The sequence below is a fragment of the Falco naumanni genome, chromosome 4 (genome assembly GCF_017639655.2).
Source record: "Falco naumanni isolate bFalNau1 chromosome 4, bFalNau1.pat, whole genome shotgun sequence".
NCBI classification, from domain to species: Eukaryota; Metazoa; Chordata; class Aves; order Falconiformes; family Falconidae; genus Falco; species Falco naumanni.
The window spans coordinates 16650941-16673681 of record NC_054057.1 but is presented as its reverse complement, the minus strand read 5'-3'; the positions used below and the strand labels follow the sequence as shown (position 1 = coordinate 16673681).

At 40.9% G+C, this 22741-nt stretch overlaps 1 protein-coding gene across 1 annotated transcript in view; it reads left to right on the top strand.

The window, feature by feature from the left end:
• The first annotated feature begins 15528 nt into the window (after positions 1–15528).
• SUSD5 (sushi domain containing 5) overlaps positions 15529–22741 on the top strand; it is a 43874-nt gene continuing 36661 nt past the window's right edge. Inside the window, exon 1 of the mRNA XM_040593455.1 lies at positions 15529–15774. Within this exon, the coding sequence (XP_040449389.1) occupies positions 15681–15774 (94 nt within the window). The 5' untranslated portion in view covers positions 15529–15680. The remainder of the gene's footprint in view (positions 15775–22741) is intronic.

Below are 22741 nucleotides of genomic sequence, written 5' to 3'. Positions count from 1 at the left end.
AACTCTGCTTTGGTAAGAACCACCGAATAGACCTACCTTTACCAAAACTGTGGGGACCTGAAAATACTGCAGCTCTGCAACTTCCATTTCAGCATACACCAGAAAAATGGTGCACGCTGTATCTCAGTTTTCCTCTTTGAAAGGATTTCTGAGCTCTGGGTCTGTCTGTGCATCACACCCGATGGTTCTTGCGTACCTGTTGTGTCTCTCTGTGCCGTCGTGTGCCTGTGAGTATTGGTCATTGAGCGAATAACACATTTGCACATGCTCATTGAGGCACAACATAGATTTAAATAGGATCTTAACAACAGCCCCATCGTGCTGGAATGAATTTTCCCAGCAATGCCCATTGCTAGGCAAAACTCTGAACTCCTTATCCATAGTGGCAGTCTTACTGACACAAATACAAGGTCAGACATTACTCCCCCATGAGCAGAAGCACTCAGCAGTATAAATTGAAATTCCCTGTCACAAGTGTGACAAGTCAACCTACTGGGCTGTTCTCTGCCTTGTGGTTTTGATTATTTGCTCAAAACTCTGGTGACCTTTGCAAGGGTAAGAAGGTGCTCTACCATGACACAATAGCAAGCCATCACCATCATCCTGCTTAGTGGTTTGTCTGGAAATTGCTTGCAGTTCAGAAAAGCTTTTCTTTTAATTTAGTGCATATGTGAAATAAATTATACTATGGAATGGTGCTGTCAAATATTTATTTAGTATCTCAGTACTTGAACTCACTTGCCAATCAGATAAAATTAGTTTTGAATTCTTTTATACTGACATCATTTTCCTAACTTACAATTTAACTCTCAGACACAGAAATAACGAATGTTTGCGTTGGCCTGTCGTGAATAGCAGCAATGTTTAGGAATTTTAATGTACAGTTTAGTGTTTTCATAATGTCACTGTGAATCAGTGCTTGATTTTAGTTAGAGACAACTTTGTCCTTAAACTACTTACTTCGTGTATTTTCCTATTTTCTAATTCAGCCTGAGTGTTAACGTTGGCTCCTTTTAGGTGATTTGCATAGAGTTTCAAAGGCATAGGATTTCCCAAGACATTACTAAGCAGCAACAGTGGCTGCAAAGCCAAGTGTATATTGCTGGGTCAACAAGATTGGCTTTTAACAATCAAACAAAACATAATTGAGAATAATGACTAGTATTTTGAGAATTGTTTCACTGTATGTGTTACTGTGCCAACACCTTTCCACATAATCCTGATGATTATCTCTCATAAAAACAGCACAGTAACTTGTTTATGAAGGTTTATGAAAATAAGGCCTGCTCTAAAATGCATTGAAGTCAGTGCAGCTAGTTTAAAAATAGCTTTTCTTCTCTGATATTTGCTTTGTAGAGGATGGTAAGTTGTTGTGTTAACGCTTTAAGCACTTAGCTGAAAATTTGGTACAGAATTAAATTAACTCTGTAGCATACAGAAGTAGCATCTTATTTGGATTCATTTTATGGTGCTAGAGGGTGGTCAAAATCCAAAACCTAAACCCAGACAAAAATGAATCTATATGTGTTTTCTGAATTAGCTTGCTGAAATGTAGTAAATCCTGAAGCACATAAGAGCTCTAATAACATTGCATTCCCATTGTGTATTTACCTTTTTTCGTTGTGTTTTGTGTGACTGAGAATTTTGTCACTCACTTTTCAGTCAGAGACTAGGACATATTTGAAGAAGCTTTGCATGGCCAATGTGAAAAAAAAAAAAAAAAAAAAAAAAAAAAAAAGAAAGAAACCCGTGCACGGAATTGTGGGGAACAATGCATTTTCAGTCTCCAGTTTTTCAGGGTTCTGATTGGATTTTGTCCTTAAAGTCTTGTCTGTGTGGCTGCGTTACCGATGCAGTAGGTAGTGAGGGATCACCAGAGCAGCCAGGTTCATGGGAGCGCTGGTGAGAATGTTGCTGAAGCCATTTGTGGCGAACAGTAGAAACACAGGAAGGGGAAAATGGCCCTGCCCCTTGGCTGCCAGGGAAAAAAGAGCATCTCCCTGTATGTATGCCAGCTGCCAAGGGTAAAACTTGAAGAATTAGGTTGATCAGGCAGCTTGGGGAAAAAAAGGTTACTTTCTTGAGCATCGTCATTTCTTAGGAAGAGGCAGCACAACAAATCTGTAATTCTAGTGGTTCCTTTACTCTTTATTGATTAAAAGCCCTGTATTTTTATAAGGATTGCATCTGTTTAACTGGGCCATACGAGCTTTTTACTAGCAGTTATAATGGAATTAGATATAACCATATACAGTCTAACTTGGTAATAGAGTCCAGCTTCTGTGGGGCCATTTACATCTGTGATCATATAGAACAGTCTGTTACGGGATTATACAAGAACAGAGTGAGCTCAGGCTGAAGAAATCCCAAAGTGTACTTTTGTACTCAGAATTTCTCAATCATAACCAAGTATGTGGCTTTTTTTCCCCGTCATATATACACAACCAGACCATAGAAAGTATCGCTTCCACCATTTACGGTGAAGAAGGCCAAGAAAAAAAAGCTGAGGAATCGAGGATCTGAAACTGTGGTGTGTGGATGGACTGCAGAGCCTTTTCTTGTGGTTCATTGAAAAAAAAACTTTTTAGAACTACAACACGGTAGATTAAGCTACTGGTAGCGGAACAGAACGGGGTCTATGAGTAGATATTTTCCTTACAAAGTGGTCTGCTGACTGAAAATCTGGAGCACCATCAGAGTTCAACTAATTGAGCCAGACAGCTTGTTAGACTGTCTTATAAAAGCTGGATGTCTGGCTAGATAGCTTTTGGCACTTTGAAGAATAGAGAGGCAGATTTATGAACTGGACAAATGAGCATTACAGTCAGGATTTTTTCTAACAGTTTGGCTGTATCTCTGAGACCCTTTGACTTTCAAAAAGATGCTGCTTCAAAAGTCAGTTTCTGCCAGCTCCTAAATGCTCATTCAGCCTTGGATATTACTGCTGATTTTAAGCATCTTCCTGTGCAGTTCACAAAAGAGCCAGGATGAGTTTAGACCCTGTTTTATCCCTGTTTACCCAGTAACATGAATACATCAAAATGGCAAGAAGGTTCAGGAAGGGGACAGGTGTGCCTTTGTGTAGAGGAGGAACAGGCTGATGTTAACATCAGAAAGAGCTTGATGCGCTTCTGGAAAGGTGAACCTGAACCTACATTTTCCTGGCGTTGCTGGGACTTCAGAAACATTCAGCTTCCTCACGACATACGTACATCCATAGTGGGCACGCATCTCTGTGATGTGCCCATAACACTCTGGCATGAGGTTCAGTTTGGGCAGGAATTGCTGAATCCCTTCCATGTCTCACTTGCAGCAATTAAGCCCTAACTCAGTGTGTCCTGAGTTACACTGTCAATTAGCCTCCATATCCTCGCCACCAGCAAACAGCCAGCAGCAGTGCTGCCAAGGTTTCTGCACTTGTTTCTGCCTCTTCAGCATTGAACGTCATTCCAGTTCAGATCCATCAAACTATCCACCGCAGAAGCTGAAACACCGTGGGCAGAGGAATACACAAAATCAGACTTTCTTGGAAAAACCCCAGTCGCTATAATTGTAAATAGCTGCTTTTCTTCTTTGTATGCTATTTCCTTTATGGATCCCACAATTTCTGATTTCCGAGCTTTAGATTGTCTTAGAGTGGAATAGATGGATTCATGCCTGAAAATGATTGAAAAATAAGGTAGCAGCTGCACAGAGGGGAGCATGTCATGTGGTATTTCCAGTACAACTTGTGTTAATGAAACCAGAAACACTGTGATACCTACCAGGGTGCCGGTCACCTTAGCTACGCAAACGGAAGGAAACAACCGAGAACAGGGAACACTGTTGCACTTCTGTAATTTTTTTATGCTGCTGCTCCTTCTCCTAACAGAACAAAGTAGAAAATGCAAAGCTGATGAGAGTTAAATGCTTTTTCATCTGTCACAAAGATTGTGACATCAAGTTTGGAGACGTTTCTTGTTTAAGCCGAGCCATTACTGAGATGTCGTTAAGGCTATTAAAAGCAAAGCAAAGCAGAGGAAACCACATACCTCCAGACCCAAGAGGAAGATGATGCTGTGGCTTAGCATGTTCCCTTCTCACCCCTGGGAACCTGAGGACAGACGATGCTCACCACTTGCATGCTTTGTCACGCTACCGCTCATTCTTGTCACTATTTGCTATCCTTGCTTACAAGAGGACATGTAGCCTGGTGGACAAGCACTAGAAAGAAATGAAGCAGAAGATTGTGTTGGCTTCAGAGCCAGACTGGGAGCCCATCCTCACCTGGGAACTGAGAAAGGAGGGAGCACAGCAGTTGTGAGATTCCTGTATTCCCTTTTTCAATCGCTGCTGGTTCTTTTTACCAGTTCTCAGGGTGCACACTGCTGTTTTGCTAGTTTGCAGGTGATAGATTTTAACAGTCAGCCTTTAAAAATCCTGCACTAATAGGTAAGAGTAGAAGAGGAAGCAAACATATGGAGGAAGCTCAGACCAACTTTTGGCAAATCCTATGCTTGATCCATGTTGCAGTGTTGTCAGCACTAAGTGTTCCAAAATCATACGTGATGAGGGTGGCTTAAAAATAATCAATCTGGAGTTCCTTTTTATTTGCCTTCTGGCTTAAAAATAATCAATTTGAGGTTCTTTTATTTGCCTTTGGATTCCTAGCCTTCAGGGTACGCTCGAATAATGTTTTCTCAGAAACCACGTGTGCTAGAAAGCTGCTTTATCTTTTCCAAATAAAAATTACTATTTCTCAAGTCAAGCCCCAGCCCTATGCTAAGGCTTCATGTACCAAATAGCATGAGATGTGCAATAAGCTCGCTAAAGCTGCAATCCTTCACCTTGTTCCCCTCATATTTTGTTTTGTTTGTTGTAGCCCAGGGTAGGATGACAGAGAAAGAAGAAAGTAGGCAAGTTAATATGAATAAAAGCATGAGAACAGAGAGTTAGGGAAGGAGGGGCAGCAAATTAACAGATGAAACAGAAAACAAAGAAAGGAAAGCAAGGATGGAAATGGAGATGAAGCAGGAGGATGGCAATATTCACAATGGGGAAAATTTAGGAAGAGAAAGTAAAGCAACCAAACAGGAAATATCATTCTGCATATACCTAGCCTTTTAGTGTGGCAGCTGCTTTGGGGCTCTGGAAGCTATCAGGGCTATAAATAGCTATGTATCTGTTATTAACGATTTGAAGCTGTGCCAATATTTAACCAAGGATTAGCCCTGCCAAAGCAAATGGGCAGCAGTACGTGGATCTTTGGAGACCAGGTGTTTTCAAGCTTTTAAATGCTGCATGCTCATGTTGTTCTGCATATACGTGTCTTCTAGAGGGCAAAGTTAACTCGAAATTCAGAGATCTTTAGGAGTGTTGGGTTGGAGGGACACTCTTAAAATTCTTCAGTCTGGAATTAAATTTGCAAAATTTGTTTTCTTTAGCTGGTCTGTAACTCTGCTGAGAGCTATCAGTCTGCTTTTCTATAGCCTGAGTATTTGTTATGCCTGGTTTTCAGAAGGCTTGAAGGAATAGTTCAGCAAAACACACTGAAGTCTGGGTATTTCTTCAAAGTAGAAGGTTGATCTCATTTTTAGAATTTCTTCCTTTTACCCCTCTATATATTTTTGGCTAGTGTGTCTCCTGTAGCACTCTTATCCCTTTCATTTGACATAGAATTGTCTTTTCATTGCTCTCTTTTATCAGTCGTTTTTGTGTTTCCCTGCCAAAAAAATATGAAATGTCCTATTTAATGTACACTGAACTGCCTCCTATCTCCTTTTAAATCTGTCAGTGGATTTGCAAGATTTCTGGCTATGACGTGCTCTTTTTTGTATCCATCTGCTCTTTCTTAGAGCCTGTGAACTAGATGTGTATGGAACGCAGAGCAACTAGTTACGTAGTTCAGGAGGCTAGATTTACCTTTGTTGTACTTGGTGAGACATACTTAATCTAGGGTAGATGTCAGGAATCTTTTCCCCCAGATTTCAAATGCAAAGCCCAAATTAAAAGAAGGTTCCCTGTGTGATCTACCTGGATGGAGGTGTTTTCAATGAGGTCTGGATACAAAACCAGAGAAGTCTTAGGATAACCACAGAAGCACTGATACTGTGCTGGGATGGGAAACTCATATTGCTGTTGTGGTACAACTCTGGCCAGTAAGGAGGGCTGAAACACTGAAAAAATAAACTTTTCTCTATTGCATTCAGAGGCACAGAATATTTGTACTTGCATTTGTGAGCAAAGCTGTCATGCACTCATGTCTCCTTCCCACAAGACTGCTTGTCTTAGTAGTAAGTAGTGCAACAAATAGACTGAAAGAGACCAAAAAAGATCAGTCAGAAAAAGAGGAAAGATGGACTGATAAATATGCTATGAACATAGACCAAGCCGGAATGAGCAGGTCTTATTTTAGGCACTATTTACTGGTCGATAATTCGTTGCTGCTTTAAAATTGGCTTTTAGTAAAGTAATTTCGTCAGGAATGCCTCAGCTACTGAAATTAGATAGTATTTATTGTATAATTAAGTACTGGTTTATTTATTCAAATATTTTATCAGGTACCTTACTAATTAACCTTCCTATTCCATAACCTTTTTTTGGCAAATATTGAGCTTTAAATATAACTTCATGTTTCAGAGTGTCTTTTTCATACATTTACTGAAACATAACACGTGCTCATGAAGTGCACAGAAAAAATATCAAAAGTTCTCCAAGTGGGAAGTCTTAGCCACAAATCTAATTCGGGAGGTATCAGCATATGATGAGGTCTGCAATATTAGATCCATGTCTAGAAGTCACCTGTTGCCAGGTCCTGAGCTGCAAAAATAAAGAAGCAAGGAAAATATTTCTCTTTTTTTCTCTCCCTCTCTCTTTCTCATACACCAGCGCGAGCACACCCACCCCACCCACACATGTGCACGTGCATGCACGCATGCACGTGCACACAAAAAGCTTCTGTTTTGGTTTGGTTCTCCCAGCTTCTTTGTACAATTACAAGTTGCAGATGTTCCAGACTTCAGGGCAGGGGTCAATTTCATTTTCAAATTAAATATATGATTTATATATTTAAAAATATTAAAATTAACCATCTCCTCAATAGCAATATTCAACCTCTGGACTGGCCTGGGAATCCAGAGTTATTACAAATTTATTTATACTTACAGAGCTAAAATATTCAGTTCTTTGAGGACACACAGTGTTGATTTTTCTTTTACCAAATGAAGGAGAATAGTTCTTTTCTTTTCTAAACAAATATTTTAATATCAAAAATATCCTGACTACTTCTGCTGCTAAGAGTGTGTGTTTTGATGTCAGTTTAAATTTAATGTATTTTTAGATATTTTTTTTAGCTAATAATAATCCACTACTGTAATAAAAATAGACGGTTGCAATGGTAGTAGCCTTGCATTTGTGGATACACCACTCAATTTCTCGTATTGTTCAACTCCAACCTGTTTGCAAGAGCTGACCAGCTCAAGGGGCTGACATTAACTCATAGGCTGTTAAGACCAGTTACTGGTTTTGGTACACAAATTATGTTGTTGCCCAACCCCAGTTATCATTATGGCTTGTAGGTTGTGCTTTAACAGCTGTTTAAGTGTTAGTCAACACGTGACGATTGGATGTACTGCAGGGGTGAAAGTGTAATGAAGTTTAGGTGTGGATGGTATTTGGCAGGCAGCGTGAATCTGGTTTGAATATTGTGCATCCATTTTCCCTGACACAGAATGAAGTGTTGCATTGAAAGGGAGAAGATGCAAGATAGTCTTCCAAAGCGTAACCTAGCCATTGTAAAGGTCTGCTGTTGGAATTTGCTTAGGTATTTGATCTTCTTTGAAACAACATTCTCAATATCATCATAGTGCCCAACCCAACTGCCCCCTGCTCTGACCTCTGAACACCTGGTAACCATCATCTTGCATCAGACCCTGACACTGGCTTTGGATCAGCTGCGCTTTCCTTGGCCTTGTGTCTGTCCGGCAAATCTGGCTTTGCTTCTTCAGCCATCCCCCCACTCCTCAGACAAGCCAAGCATCAGCATGAGGCTCAGATGCTGAAGAGATGAAGAAAAGATGCAGAAAAGATGCAGGACAAGAGCTTGAGAGGAACCTGATAAACCTATTTTCTGAAAAGATGAAAAGCCACACTGTGGGCAGGGATGTAGGTGAGGGGTTGAGAAAACAGAAATTAGGCTTCTCCGGCCCAAGAGCTAACGATCTTGATCTTTTCTTTTCTAACGTCCTTCTCTCCATGCTTCAGTGCCCCAGACTCCCACAGTAGCTTGGTACCATCTGCATCTGCATTAGCTTTTCAGATCTACTCTCTGTCATGCTAATTCCTCCAAAGCTCTTTGGACAAAACCCTACACATTACCCTCCCAGAGGCTCAGTTCCACTCTCCTCAAGTACCTGCCTATCTTGGAGAGATCATGGAGAGGTGTGAAAGAGGCCGGACTGTGAAAGCTAGGTGTGTGACCAGGAGGAAGGGAAGGTGGGGCGGCTGGAAGGGTGTTTCCTTCCCAAGTATGGATAAGTGTCTGTGACAAGAAAGACTCAAAGCTTCTTCAGGATTTGCCTTTCTCGTATTCTCTAATGTTTTACCAAAAAGTTATAGTGACCTTAGTAATGACATGCTTGGCTTGTGCAAGGAGAGAAGGCATTTCAAAGATTGGTATCAATAGCCATGCCTTCATCTCCCTGCGTTCAGTACGGCTGAGTTAGGAAACATAACAACACTGTCCTAACTGCTTCAGTGTGTTTAAGCAATGTCATTTTCCCCAAGTGGAATTAGGAAAACACAGCGCGTTAAGAGTTTCACAAAACTCTCCTTAAAAATGCTACTGTTTAAGTGCAAAGCACTATCAGAAGTTCTTGCATACGCTTTGCAAACTGCAAAGCATCTGCTGAAACTCACTTAATTTCATAACTGTACCATGCCTGGTTACTGTGACAGCCTGCCATAAAAACCTTTTGCTTCAGCCGAGCACTGTGCTCTCTGGCTCAGCCGTTCATTCCACCCTGAGCTCGAACTCCAGGCACTGAGGTGAAGAAATTTCTCCGCTGGGCTTCGCTCAAAGCAGCACTTGGTCACATCCCCAGCAGCTGAGAACCTGTGGGGTGGGTCAGAGCTACAAGTTGAGCTGCACAAGCAGGCAATAAATAAATATCAATTGAACTGGTTGGTATTGTAAAATGGGGTTACATTTGAGGTTGGGGTGGGATACATTTCAGAGGTCTGTTGTTTAAATGACTACAAATGGACTGGGAACCCACTCCCAGAAGGCACAAAAAATTCAAGTCAGTTTTGTCGACATGTAGATTTTTGGCCGTTTAGCATCTGACCAGACAGCTTTTGAACACCAGCTGGGCTTTATGGCAAAGCCACGGGTCTATAACACGACATCCAGTTCCCGTGTTACATGCAGCACTAGAGGGCAGAGCTAACAGCTAGTGAGAAGTTAAGGATGCCTTAAGGTCCAGGGAACATACGTTATAATGCAGTTAAACAAACTTTTAGGAAATAGCTGGAGAAGGAGGCTGAGGCACAAAAGCCAAAATATTAGGTGACTGCTAAAATAAATGGCAAATTAATTGCTATGCTGGAGGCATGACAAACGCTACAACCATGGCCCTGCATACTCCCCACGGCCCTGGTTGGGAACGTTTGCAGCTCTAAGAGATGCTATTTCCAGCTTTCTGTGCACCTCTTTCTCCTCTGTTTGCAAGGGTCTGTTTGCAAACGGAAGGACTAGACCTGTCCCTTTGAAAACCAAAGCTGAGATGCTGGAGCACAATTCTGCCGCAGGAAGACAACTCCATGGCAAGCGCTATGTGCCAGAGAGGTGGCACCTTACAAATTTGCTAGGGCTGAACTCTTCCTGCTGCAGGTGCTCTGGCCTTGCAATATTCTTGGGGTCTCCATGCAATGGAGCTCGCAGCTGGCTGGAGGGACCCAAGGTGGGGGTGGATGGAGAAGCTGTGGGGATCTGTGATAAATGCTGAAGAACAGCTTGTTGGTCCATGTTGACCCAGGTGAAGTATATCGCAGACCAATGCCTGCAGTGCAGCACCCTGCTGATGCAGGTATGGGTGCTGGTGTGCGCACCCTGCTTCAGAGGAGACTCCCAGCATCACTGGGACCCCTAGAAAGGGACTGGCTTTTCTTTGGTTGTTGCCTGGGGACCATGAAAAGATGCGTCACATCCCACACTTGCTCATGCCACATGTCCCCAGCACAAGGCAGTCATCAGCTATTGACCAGGTAGATGCAGGTAGCCTTGCATTTAATTTAATTGTGTTCTGTCATCTAACTGAAGACCGTGGCTTGTGAAAGTTAGAGGGTGTGAGACAAGGAGAGTGAAACTATGAAATGGGAGTGGTTTGGTTGCAGGCTGAAGACAGTAATCCAGGCAAGGTATTAGGTTCTGTCTCTACCCGGACTTTTACAGATGCCCACAGAGACCAAAGAGAAACCATTTGGCTGAACTTGAGTGCTTTTTTACACTGCTACATACTTTTCACCCATTAAACTGCTGTACAGTTTTAGAAAAAGAAGAAAGTAAAAGTTATCACCCTCCCCCTGGCCAAATAACACCAATCAAAACCAGCCAGATGTTTGATTTACCTCTGTTCATCAGGAAAAAAAATTGAGTTAATTCTGTATATCACCAATATTGTGGCTGCCATTTTATGGCCAGATATCTTCATTCTATTCTTGAGACTGCTCGGTCTTCAAGAAATGAAGTGTGATTTTTACAGTTTACATGGCAATGATTTATATGGGGGTCGTGGCCTGTCACATGGCAGCGCCTGACCCCACATAACATGATGTAAGTGTCAGAATCACGCTCTTTCTCAGAGTCAGCAGCACCATGACACAGGTCCCTGTGTTCAACACACCACCCACAAAATGGGGCATATGCCTTTTCCTTTTTATTTTATTTTTTTTTGGTCAGCTCCCTGAATTACTTTCAGGTAGTTCTGCACATTTCTACTTTTTCATTTAATTAGGTGCAAACACTCTGTATAAATAAAATAAAAAGTTCCCTGCAGCTAGTACACTGTTGCAGACTGCCAGACACTGAAAAATGTTTGTCTCTGTTACTGTTGCTTAATAATTCACATTTTATAAACAAAGAAATCTTTCTGTCCCTCTTTTTTCTTTCCCTTTTCCAGTCGGCTTTTGGGGGTTAGAAGCTTGGATACAGCTGCAGAATAAGTTTGGATCCCAATATACAGTAGGTGCAGTATCCGTGAGTACAATAGGTGTACAGTACTACCCAAGATTTCCTGTCTGCCTTCAGTTGCACAGGCTCCATATCCTTTAAGAGATGTCAGTCATTGCAGGGTTTGTATGTAAATGCCATGTTGTCTTATTAGGTATTTCAGATCCCTTTACATGGTGCTTGGCAAGCCAAGTCATAATTCTTTATGTCCTGTTTCTAGCAGCAGCTCAATTCATAGGCTTCGGGAAAGCAGACGTCCCCCATAAGAATGATATGATACTACAGAGGTATCTATAAAGGAACTTGTGTTGATTTATTAGGCTATATCAGAATGGTGTGTAAAGTTGATTATCTCCATTTATATGTGAAGACAGAGAGTCTGGAGAGGTTGTGCAGACTTACAAGTTGACGTGTTAGCAAGCTGCAGACCCTAAACCCGCTTGGTTTCCACAGTTCTCACCACTGTATCCAGGGACAGCCATTGCCAACACGTCTGGACTGTAGGAAATCAAGTATTTCATGACATCTACATACATCAACTGTTATCTGAAAGTTCGGATATGATAAGTCGTACCTGGCATGGGTCACTGCAAACGGTTGTGGAGTTATCCGGTAGTGCCATCCTTAATGCAGGCTCTGCAGCCGAGTGTAGGGCACATAGCAGGCTGTATGCCTCACTTATTTCTGTACTTATCTCCTTTCAACTTCGGCTGGAGACAGTACTTCAGAAGTTCCAGACTGTATGATAAATTCTAATAATCATGCTGGTTAGAGCAATTTAGTCAGAACTCTGCTCACGTATTATTGTAGATCTCTGTCTTTTAAAAACAAATTAAAATTTAGGATGGTAAGTACACCTAAAGCCTATATTCCATTTAAATTCAGTTCTTCAAGCTAAATTATGCAGACTGTCAACATCTGAAGCTATTGCATTATGCAGAGAAACAAGTTAAACAATCTCACGCTTTAGTGACGTGACAGAGAAGAGAGGTATCTTTCTCCAAACGGAAAATTTATTTCTATTGTGCTTTATTCTGGTATGAAAAGCGACCTTTCCTATGACTTTCCAGCGTTCTTCAAAGACCAGATTCTTTGTCAGCTGCAGCACTTTAACAAATCTGCCAACATCTGCCCAGCTTGGCTTGAGATAGCAAACGTTTCTGAGAGTGTCTATTTGCTCAAGACCTTAGGATCCTAGGTCCTTATCTTGCAAAGCTTAAGGTCATGTGTTAGAGTTTGCAGAATTGGAGCCTCTACATCTATAATGTTTATAATATATACATTTTTTAATAGCAGAAAGTAAATATTGCAAGTAGTAGATATGAAGAGACCAAATACAATAATCTCTATTGTAAATACACATGGTCCCGTTTTCAAATGTGTCTTTGTTCACTTATATTTCTTTTAGGTGTTTTATTTAGCATTAAAAATCCACTCTAACTTGAATGACATATTCCAGATATAAATGTATATAGATGCTCTTCAGGTACTAGATGCCCAAACTATTATTGTGTGCCTCACAGTGCATGAGTGTTTTGTCTGTGTACATTCGTACGTGTATGTACATACTTTATGGCCCAGTGCTTTCATGTCTCTTACTCCCTATGTAAAAGTTGGCATATAGTGAAGCACTGTTTTGTAAAATATCACCCCTGACACATTCACTGCTCCCAAGGAAGGCACGATCTATGAGTTGTGTAAAGCTGCATGTACAATTAATCTTTTGTAATGTGTCATAATACATTGTACACCATACACTGAACAGTTTGACCGATGTGTTACTGTCGTGCTATGAATGCCAGAGGTTCTGAGCAAAAGGTTATAGCTGTTCCTAACCATCTTAATTTCCAGATCTCATTTTGAGTTTTTGGTTCCAAGAAGCTCAAAAATCTAAAGGCAGGATTTTTGCCTGATTAATGTTGATTTCAATGCAAAACAACGTGTACATAATTTCAATACAAAACCTAATCTGCTCAGCTTTATGTACATCTTCCAAAATACACTAGGAGCAGAGATTTTTGCTGATAGAAATATTAGATTGGAAGGTCAACTGTTTGGCAGCAAGGTGCTTACTTACCCTCCAGGAGTTAATAACTGGTAAGTGTCCTTACCTTTCCACACTTACAGGCTTACTTTACAGTTGAGATGGGATGACAAGGAGCAGCCAGGTCATTCTACGAACTGTTCATGCCTTGAAAAAGGAACAGATCCTGTGGTCTGCTGTAATTCTTTAAAATCAGTAAGATGTTCTACTCAAGAATACAAGCTGAGATTTTCCAAGACAGGAGCCAGAGTGGCAACATGCCTTTACATATATCAACACAAGGAAACGATCCAGTTTTAGCAAACTAATCCAACAAGCCTTTGGAATTTTAGATGGAAATCTGGAAGATACTGTCCTTTCATGGCCAAACTCACGAGGACACCAAAGGACCAACAAAGTCATCAGCCCTATGACAAGCGTCAAGGAAACCTAGAGCTGTTAATGTTGTCACATCAAGTCTGTGTTAATATCTGTGTCTTTGCTGTAATTACTTACTCAGCTTCATGGAATCTCTTTGCTCTTTTGCTGAAAGTGTGTAGATTCAAAATCTCTCATCTTCTTGTGTCCACTGATTTTTAAAATAGGGGTAGAACTATCAGCGTATCAGAAAGTTAAACTTGCATTTTATGCCATTAGCTATGTCACTAGTAAAAGAAATACAAATGCATTCAAAGAACGCTGCAATTTTCTGTTCCTTTTCTCTCATGTATGTTAATTTCTGTTGTACAGACCATGCAGTTTCCTTTGAAAGGTAATGCAGTTAAGTAGTTACGTTATGCCAACTGTCCCATGTTAAGGATGGAGCGAGCAAGAAACTGCCCACCTTTCTGATTCTGGAGGTGTTCCTGAGGAGTTAGGCTGGCAAGGCAACATAAAGAAACCTGCTGCCATCCCTGTTCCCTGGATGAACAGGAAATTCAAAGCTACCTGTCTGAAAGCTTTCAGCATGTACATTCACATGCCATGCCTGGGTAATAAAGAAGGGACACGCGGCTATAATTCTTTAAAAGTCAACAGGATCAGAGCATTGTCTGCCCAAATTCATCAAACATGGGTAGTTTTAAAGCTTCCAGCATTATGGTGTTACTTGCTTACTTCAGTATCCTATAGAGAAGTTCCTGAGCTTGAGTCGTTTTCAGTCAATCTGAAACCCACGTGGGGCTGGTTCCTCACCAGGAGATGCCGCAGCTGCCTGTCAGCATCTTGCCAGGCAGGACATGGGGCCTGTGGCAGTGAGGAGGGTCAGGTCCTTGCTCCTGTTCCTGGTGGCTCAGAGTTTCTGGCAGACCAAGCGTTTTTTTGCCCAGCTTCGAATTTCTAAGGGAAAAAATTTTAAGAAGCTGAAATAAAAGCAAAATAGGATGGGAATACGAAAACAACATTTCTGAGCCCTGCTCAGTTCCAACAGCAACACAAAACTATTCCGTTTATGTATTTAGTGAAATAAATCATGGCATCACCACCAGTATGTTTCCTCTTATTGTGGGGGTTTCTTTTGGGTTGTGTTGGGACAAATATAGGACGAATGAGAAGAAGGGACAGATGTTAGTGCTGTAGGTGCTAGTGGGAGCTGGAAACTCCCTTTACCAGCTGCTTTCAGAGCATTCAGACCTGACCAGCACTGTTCACATGTACCAGGAGCACTGACAGAGACCAGCCGATGGACTCCTGCTCTGACCTTCAGCTCCTCATGCCTGTCCTGAACCCGGGATCTGAAATGGCAGGATTAATCCATCCCGATCCCGATCTTCAGGGAGGCTCAGTGGCCAGGGTCCCATGCCATTTGTCACCTTTCTTCAGCCCTTACCTGAAGACCATCACTGGTGCTGCAGCAGCCCCCGACCTGCAGCTCTCAGCAGCGTACCACTGGCTGACTTCACGTTGCAGAGAGAAAACCCTCCCCATGCCCAAACCCATCCCTGCGGAGATGCACAGCTAAGCCCACAAACTCACTGCGTCCCAGTGCCAGCTATCTAGCTGCCTTCTCCTCTCAGCCAAGAATTTCCTCTGCTCGTCGTGTGTCTTTCCCCCACCCCCCACCCTTTTCTCTCTCTCCTGGCTTTTACATTTCTTCCACCGTGATCCGTTAGGTATTTACCGACAGGGTAATGTGACTTTTCACACCGGCTCCCTGCGTGCACTGCCCTGCAGACTGGGCTGGATAAAGCCTCTCCCCAACCCCAGCTGGCTGGACATCTCCCCCCCACCTCCCCTCCCCTTCACACTACCCAAGCCAAGGATTCCTCTCTCCCTCCCTCTTTCTTTTTCCACCCCTCCCGCCTTCCGTGCAAACCCAAGACACAGGATCCTGCCGAGGGAAAGTGCTCCTTGAAATCATCACCACAGACCCCGCTGCGAAAGTGCAGAGGAGGAGAGAGAAAAAGCCTCGGCAGCCAACCTCCTGCAGCTGAAGGCTTTGCAAGCAGGGCAATGGCTTCAGGCTCTCACAGATTCTCTCTCACCTTTCTCCAAGGCGTGGGATCTGCCTTCTTCATCCTTCAGATCATCTCTGTTCAGGCTGATGGTGAGTCCCCCATTCAGTTTGGGCTGGGTTGCTATGGCTGTAATGAAAGCTGTATGTTGAAATGTGTTATCGAAAGAAAAAAAAAACAAACTTAAAAAAAACAAACTTAAAAAAAACAAAACCAAAACTACTTTTTTTTTTTTTTTTTAAGAAGAAACTGAAATACATGCCCCAGTTTGAGTTAGGAAACATCTGATTCAGAGGTTTTTGAGACTCTACAAATATCCTGGGGTTAAGGAGAAAAAGGAAATAAGATCCCAGAAGGCTAAGATTTTATTACAACAAAACAACAGGATAATGAACTTTTCAAGAGGAAATAAGAATAACAAAACAAAGCCAGAACATGAATAAGAAGACTCAGCTCTATTTTAGGAGAGCTCTCCTTATAATGAGGAGCATCTTTTCTCCAAAGAGCTTCCCCATCTGCCAGATTCAGATGCCCCCCATTATTGATTTATACAGGCAGGTACTTGAGGAAGGGAAGACAAGAAGTCAAGGCTTTTATAACCTTTTCTGATCAGTACCACATGCGCCAAGGATGGCTGCTCACCTCTCTGCACCTAAGTCTCATCTGCCCTTCGCTGCTGAGGGATGTGATCAGGACGCGAATTTGGCTGAAGCACCAGCCACCAGTTACTCTGAAATGGGAATTTTTACCCACTGATGATAACTCTGAACAGCTGTATCCCTTGAAAGTTTCCAGTAGCTGATTGCCCTTTTAATGATTAAGCCTGTAGTAGTGACGACCAGCTTGCCTTAGCAAAAACACGATTTATTTTTGAAACAACCGTGTCTTTTCCTGGGAGAGCAATGCTGAATGGCCACTTTTTTTCACTTTCACAGCTGCAATAGATTTATGCCCGATCTCAGGATTTTTTTTATTTTGATACACTAATCCTTTACCACTGAATTTTGCTGCATTATTCCACAGAGCAGATCTTAAACATTATAGGGCAGTAAAACCCTCTTCTTTTTGTTCTTGGAGTATTTTTCCTCTTTCACCTAAATTTATTTCAGCTGATGACAAAGTATGGCAAAGCAAAGGGAGAAAATTTATCTTGCTTGTATGTTTCTACCACTTTGTGTAAATTACCATTTATACAACGGAGCCCTGTCCTGTAAATTTGAAGAAAACACTTTTCATTAAGAATAAAGGGAAAGAAATACGTCAGGCAACTGCACTGTGTTGCAGCAGGCAAAACTGCGATTCTGATTTTGGGAAATATTCCTTCCCTAGTGAAATGCCTCAGAAGTGAGGGGGGAAAATGCATACCCATGAAAGAGGGTTCTCCGCAAGGAAAGGGTACAGAACAGGAATAATTAATTTCCCTTGCTAGGAATGCTTCATATGAACAATTCCCTTATCTTTTCAAAAGCACTTCCCAAGTTGTCTTATTTCTATAGAATTAGTAGCATCTTCTTGGTTCCTAAACAGTCATCCTCTAAAAGAGAAAAGGGAAAATAATGTTGGAGATCATTTTAAGGCACAGTTCATGACAGATTTTAATTGCCATTCAACAGTTTGTCAAATTCATGCATGGGAAAGCAATTATAAGCATTAAAGCGTAGGATATCTGAAGCGCATTACCGTTGTAGAGCATTATTATATTACTGTAGTTTCCATTTTTAACTTCCAAGTGTCATTGTGAAAAATGTGCAGGTCCCTCTATTAACATGTTTTTCAGTGTATTCTCCTAATATTAATATTCAAGCAGACAATTGTAACACTGCCCTATAAGCCATCTGGCTTATTATACATTGATACAGAAGAAAACACTTCAAGTGAACTTTAAAATTTACCACTGCCTGTGGGCTTATGTATCTAAGAAGATCTGAAAGTACAGAACAGGATTAATACTTTCTTTTATAACAGTTTCTGGCCTGATCTAGACAGGAAAACACCTTCTCATTTGTGTAAGTTGTAGGTGAAAAAACAACTGTGCTACTCTCTCATACACATCACTAAAGTGCCAAAGGACCTTTCTGGGTGACACATATGTATGTGTGTATTTGTTATTTTTAACTGAAAGTAACTGACTGTTTTGCAAACCACTGAAGGGATTTTGAACTCACCTTGTAAAAACCCCGTGAAATCCAGACTGGCCCCTGCTACAAGCAAACCTCCGAAACTGGTTACAACATATTTCCCTAAGGAAGACTTTCTCTTTATTATCTCGCACACAAATAATGACAGAGAGCAGGCAATAAAACTGGAGACCATCGAGGTCTGCTGAAGGTGTAAAGCCTTGAAGCTTAATTGATCTCTTTTGACTAGTATTTACCGCAGCCCATATTGCTGTAGCACAGATAGGCTCCATAAAGACCAAGGTGAATACCGAAATCAAAGATAGCTTTGTTTCGCTTTGCAGATTTTTGACGATGGAAATTTGCTTGCTCGTAGCTGTTGAGGTCACTGTCAGATGGACAGAAGGCTTCCCAAGGGCTTGCTCCTGCTCTGATGTACTGTGGTGTGCCACCACTGTTAGTGTGGTTACTGGAGAATAATACAGATTATCGTGACAGTTATCATGACAGGTCTTGACTATGCCGGTGCAAGTGCAGGCTGTTTAGTATTTCTTTGCATTTGCACTGGAATAGGAGAAGAAGAATGCAGCTTCATGCATCTCGCACAGGAGTTTCCTCTGACTATTTTTGACTCCCTCATTTGTCTTTTCATGGCTGCTAAAATACCCATACGCCTGAATTGTAGTTTTCTGCAGGGCACTTGCTCTGAGACAGAGCACATCAGGAGAGAAGCATGGTGATTAAGTACCTTACTAAGACACCCCTGAATTGAAAGACTGTGCTAATCGCAGAACTTTACTATTCGTTCCAAAGTGGAGTTGGTCTGTTGGCTAAATTTGGGTTACATGGAAGACCTGTTGGTCAAGAGAGTCATCTGGTAGTGACCATGCATAGCGGCTGCAGAGGCTGCAAGGGAAAGGATTCTGAATCCAGAAAGCTAGGCACAATATATAATGATAGGCACAAAAAGCTAGAACCAGATATGTCTGTTGTCAATGGTAGGAAAAAAACCTACTATGCTCTTTCCTTTGGCTTGCTTTGCACTTTTTTTGTAAAGAAAAGGAAAAAAGTATGCTTTTTCTCTTTTGCTGTCTCCAGATGCGTGCATATGAATAGCAGGTGTCTAAGCATCTCAGGCTCCCGCTTGCAAAACAGCACACATTCTTGTATGTTCAAAAATAAATGCATAAACAATTCCAACTATTTGATTCTAAAGCATGTAGTAAAATTAAAATTTAAGCTCAAACTGAATTTAGCTGAGGAGGAACTCAAAGGTGACCTCCTAGGTTTTCTGGGGTTTCTGATGATGTAATATTTTAAGCAGTTTGAATTAAAGAAGACATCATTCACTTTAGTTTCTCGCAGAAATAAATCCTACATTCAAGTACACTAAGCAGAACTGGTAATTACCCAAATCTCTGTCTGTAATTGTACAGTTTTACTGAATCCTCCACCCTTACTGTTACAATCAAGGCCATTGTTACATACAGCCATAGAAATGGAAATTAAATTGCTCTTGAAGTACAGAAGTGACCTTCCCTTCCTCTGCTCTCTTTTACCTCAATTTAAAGTTTTTAGCACTTAAGTAAAAATAAATTATGCTCCACATTTGCACATCTTTCACCGCATTTATTTTGTTGAAACTGATTTAAGTTTTATCCTTTGAACTAGTAAGTACCACGCTATGAGATCAGCGCGCCAGGCGTGCATTTTAAAGTGCTTTCATTTTACATAATTTGTGGGAGACATTTTTATTTCAAAGTATATTTTGCTATGCGGTTTTCTGTTTCTCCTTCAAGCATGACGCAAATCCTGCTGAAGACATGGAGAACTTTGAACTCATTGCAGCGGACCTTGAACCATGCCTATATGCCTCAGAAGAACTTCTTGTTATATCTGTTACTGCAATAAAATAGATTAGCCAAACTCTTCTTGATAACCAAGAAAATCCTGCTAATTCCACTGAGATTCCTAAAAGTACATAGAAACAGGTTTTGGATTGGTTTTATTTTTGAAGAGTGCCTTTTTTGCTCCTCCACGTATCTGATTGTAGACGGCTCTTCAGTCTTAAAAACATAGCAAGGCCCAGCTGTTAGAAGCTGAGCCTAGCAAAATTTGAAAATGGAAATAAGGTGGAGTGAGAGTAATGAACCATTGGAACAGTTTACTATAAAGTGTGCTGTAAATTCTCCCTTACTTGGAGTCATTGAATCACGACTGGATGCCTTTTGAAAAGACATGCTCTAGTTCAGCCATGAATTTTTGGACTCGATGGTGGAATTACTAGGGGAAAGCTACAGTCTGGTTATGTAGGAATTAAACAGGGTGATAAAAATGAACCCTATAAGCCCTGAGATCTATGCTTCTATGGGTATGTTTTCAATCAGAATATATTGGGGTACTCTTAAATAAAAACTATATTCAGCTGTTGCTTGCTTACAAAGTTTTAGTGACTAACAATAGTAAAAATGATTCCTTTGTCAATATATCAAATATAATCAATATTCTGTAATAATAGTGATCAGATGATGGTAGAGGCTAGCAATATAATATAGGCTAGTTATTAAAGAAAGACTCTCTTTGGTTTCAAGCGTGATTTTTTTCTTCAGAACTATGAATCCAGCTGTTACTTAACAGTTGGAAGAATTATGTCTTATCATTTACATTTTACCGTTGAAGTTAAAACTTTTTCATTAGTTTCAAAGGGGAACCTAAGGAAACTTGCTGTGACAAGGTCATTTTGCATTCTAAACCTGCTAAACTCAAGGTGTGCCTTAAGCCTGCAGAGGAAGACCAATTTGCATGGATTTTTAGCTTGATCTTGCAACCAAAGGGACTGGCTTTGTTTAAAAAGGCTTCAGAAAAGTACACAGAGTTTTGGAAACAAATTTCCACGCTACCTGTCGCATCATTACGGGAAAGAAAAGACACAGGCAGAAATGAAGGGAGAGAGTTGAGAGGGAGCTCGAACATGGGGGCTGTTCAAAGGTACCACAACCAAAGGCATACTACATTCTTCACAAAAATAAACACAAAGACATGATCCTTCATCTTGTGCCTTATGGAAATAAAGAGCAGTCTCATATTTAATTTCACACATTTCAAACAGAATGACAATACATCTCTTGATATTATCTCAGAAAGAAAACTGATTTCAACTACTCCACACTGTCCCAATGTGCTAGAGAGAAAGGGGATACCATCTAAAATTTTCACAACCCCAACACCAAAAATTACTGTGATGTCATCAAGTATGTGAGACAAACCTTATTTAAAAAACCTTTCTTTACAACTAGCAGTGATAAAAATTTTACAGATAATTTTACAGATATTTAACAAGGACCTTTAGATCTCCAGCTTGAAAAAGACACCACTTTTGTGCTAAAAAGTGAGAAAAATTCAGTACATTAATGTCTCAAGCATGTTAGCTGTGCCACTGTAAGGTGCAGAATTCAATCTCAGTGTTGTACTCTTATTTATTTAAGGGGATTTCCTGTTTTGACATACTTTTGTATTTTTCTTATTACGATGCTAGGATGTCCCCTGTATTTTATTTTTTTTTCTGTAATGCCCCTCAGTAATGTGATACAGCTCAGGGTGCTGGAGATCCAGCTATCATTCCATTGGTCAAGCATCCGATAAGTAAACCTTTCTTACTATTATATTTTCTAAGTAAGAAATCAGGCAAAAAAAGAGAGGGCACATCTTCAAAACTGGGCAGGTAGCCATAGAGCTTCTAAGGCTTTGGAGAAGATTCCCAGGTCCGCCTGGTAAGCAGGTCAGCCTTCTATATCCACTTCTGGCTAACCAGAAATTCCTCCAAAGCAGTTCACTGTAATTTTCCCAACCAGTAAGTCCTTCCTAGCTTACCCTAAAATCTATTTGTCCACATAGTCTGGGCATCCCAGATACCTTTTTGAAGGACAAGACTCTGTCTTGTATCAGCATCTTCATAGTTTCTAGTAAAAAGTTAATTTATCTTAAGTACTAGCAAACACATAACAGTAGCTAAGGAGTTGTCTCAGCCTCAGTCTTGACTGTCTAAACTCCTCTAAAACTAATTGTTACTTACTGGCAAAAAGACTAAATGATGGACTTAATTTCTTCTAATTACATCTCGATGGAACTTGATCCTTAATGATTTTCCTTTCTTTAAGTCTTGTAACTGAAATACTAATAGCTGGAAAATAAGGGTTACTGCCATGGCAAACTAACATTTACGATTTAAGTCAAATGCTACACAAACGTGCCCTATATGTCTTTGGTGATGCATCTCAATCCTGACAGTCAAACAGTGAAATGCAGAATGTGGGCAAGTCTTTATTTGGGGTGAAACCTCAGTAAAGCATTACAATTAATCCCTACTTACCTTTACGAATGAAAATTGTTCCACAACTTAAGAATTATTAAAACTGTCATCTTTCTGCTTATATCTCCTCTCTCCCTATGCCACACGTGCTTCACAGCATCTATTCATGGCTTTGGGAACAGCAGCCTCGTGTGCATTATTTGGGACATTTTTCAAAGAATCCTGACGTTTTGGTGCTGAGGACTGTAGAGGCTTGCTTTTTTCACTGCTCTGTGTAAACTCCCCTGTTCTAATTACAACTCATTGTATTGATTAAAGTTGAGAATAAAGGGACAATGTCATCTAGTGGTTACGACGTTGATCTATGCTGCGGGGTTGCATTCCTTGGTCAGCTACTGTTAACTGCCTGAGAAAATCACTCTGGATACCCTGAATTTCTATTCCTTCTCATCGCTGCTTGTCTGGCTTATTTAAATTGCTACCTGCCTGAGTCAGGACAACTTCTTGCTGTGCACATGTAGATTTCCCACCAAAGTAGGAATCTTCATCAGGACCCATCTGCACTTGCTAGCTAATGTAAACACAAATAACATGTTTACGTGAAAGAAACTTTGCATTTTTTGCTGTAAGGAC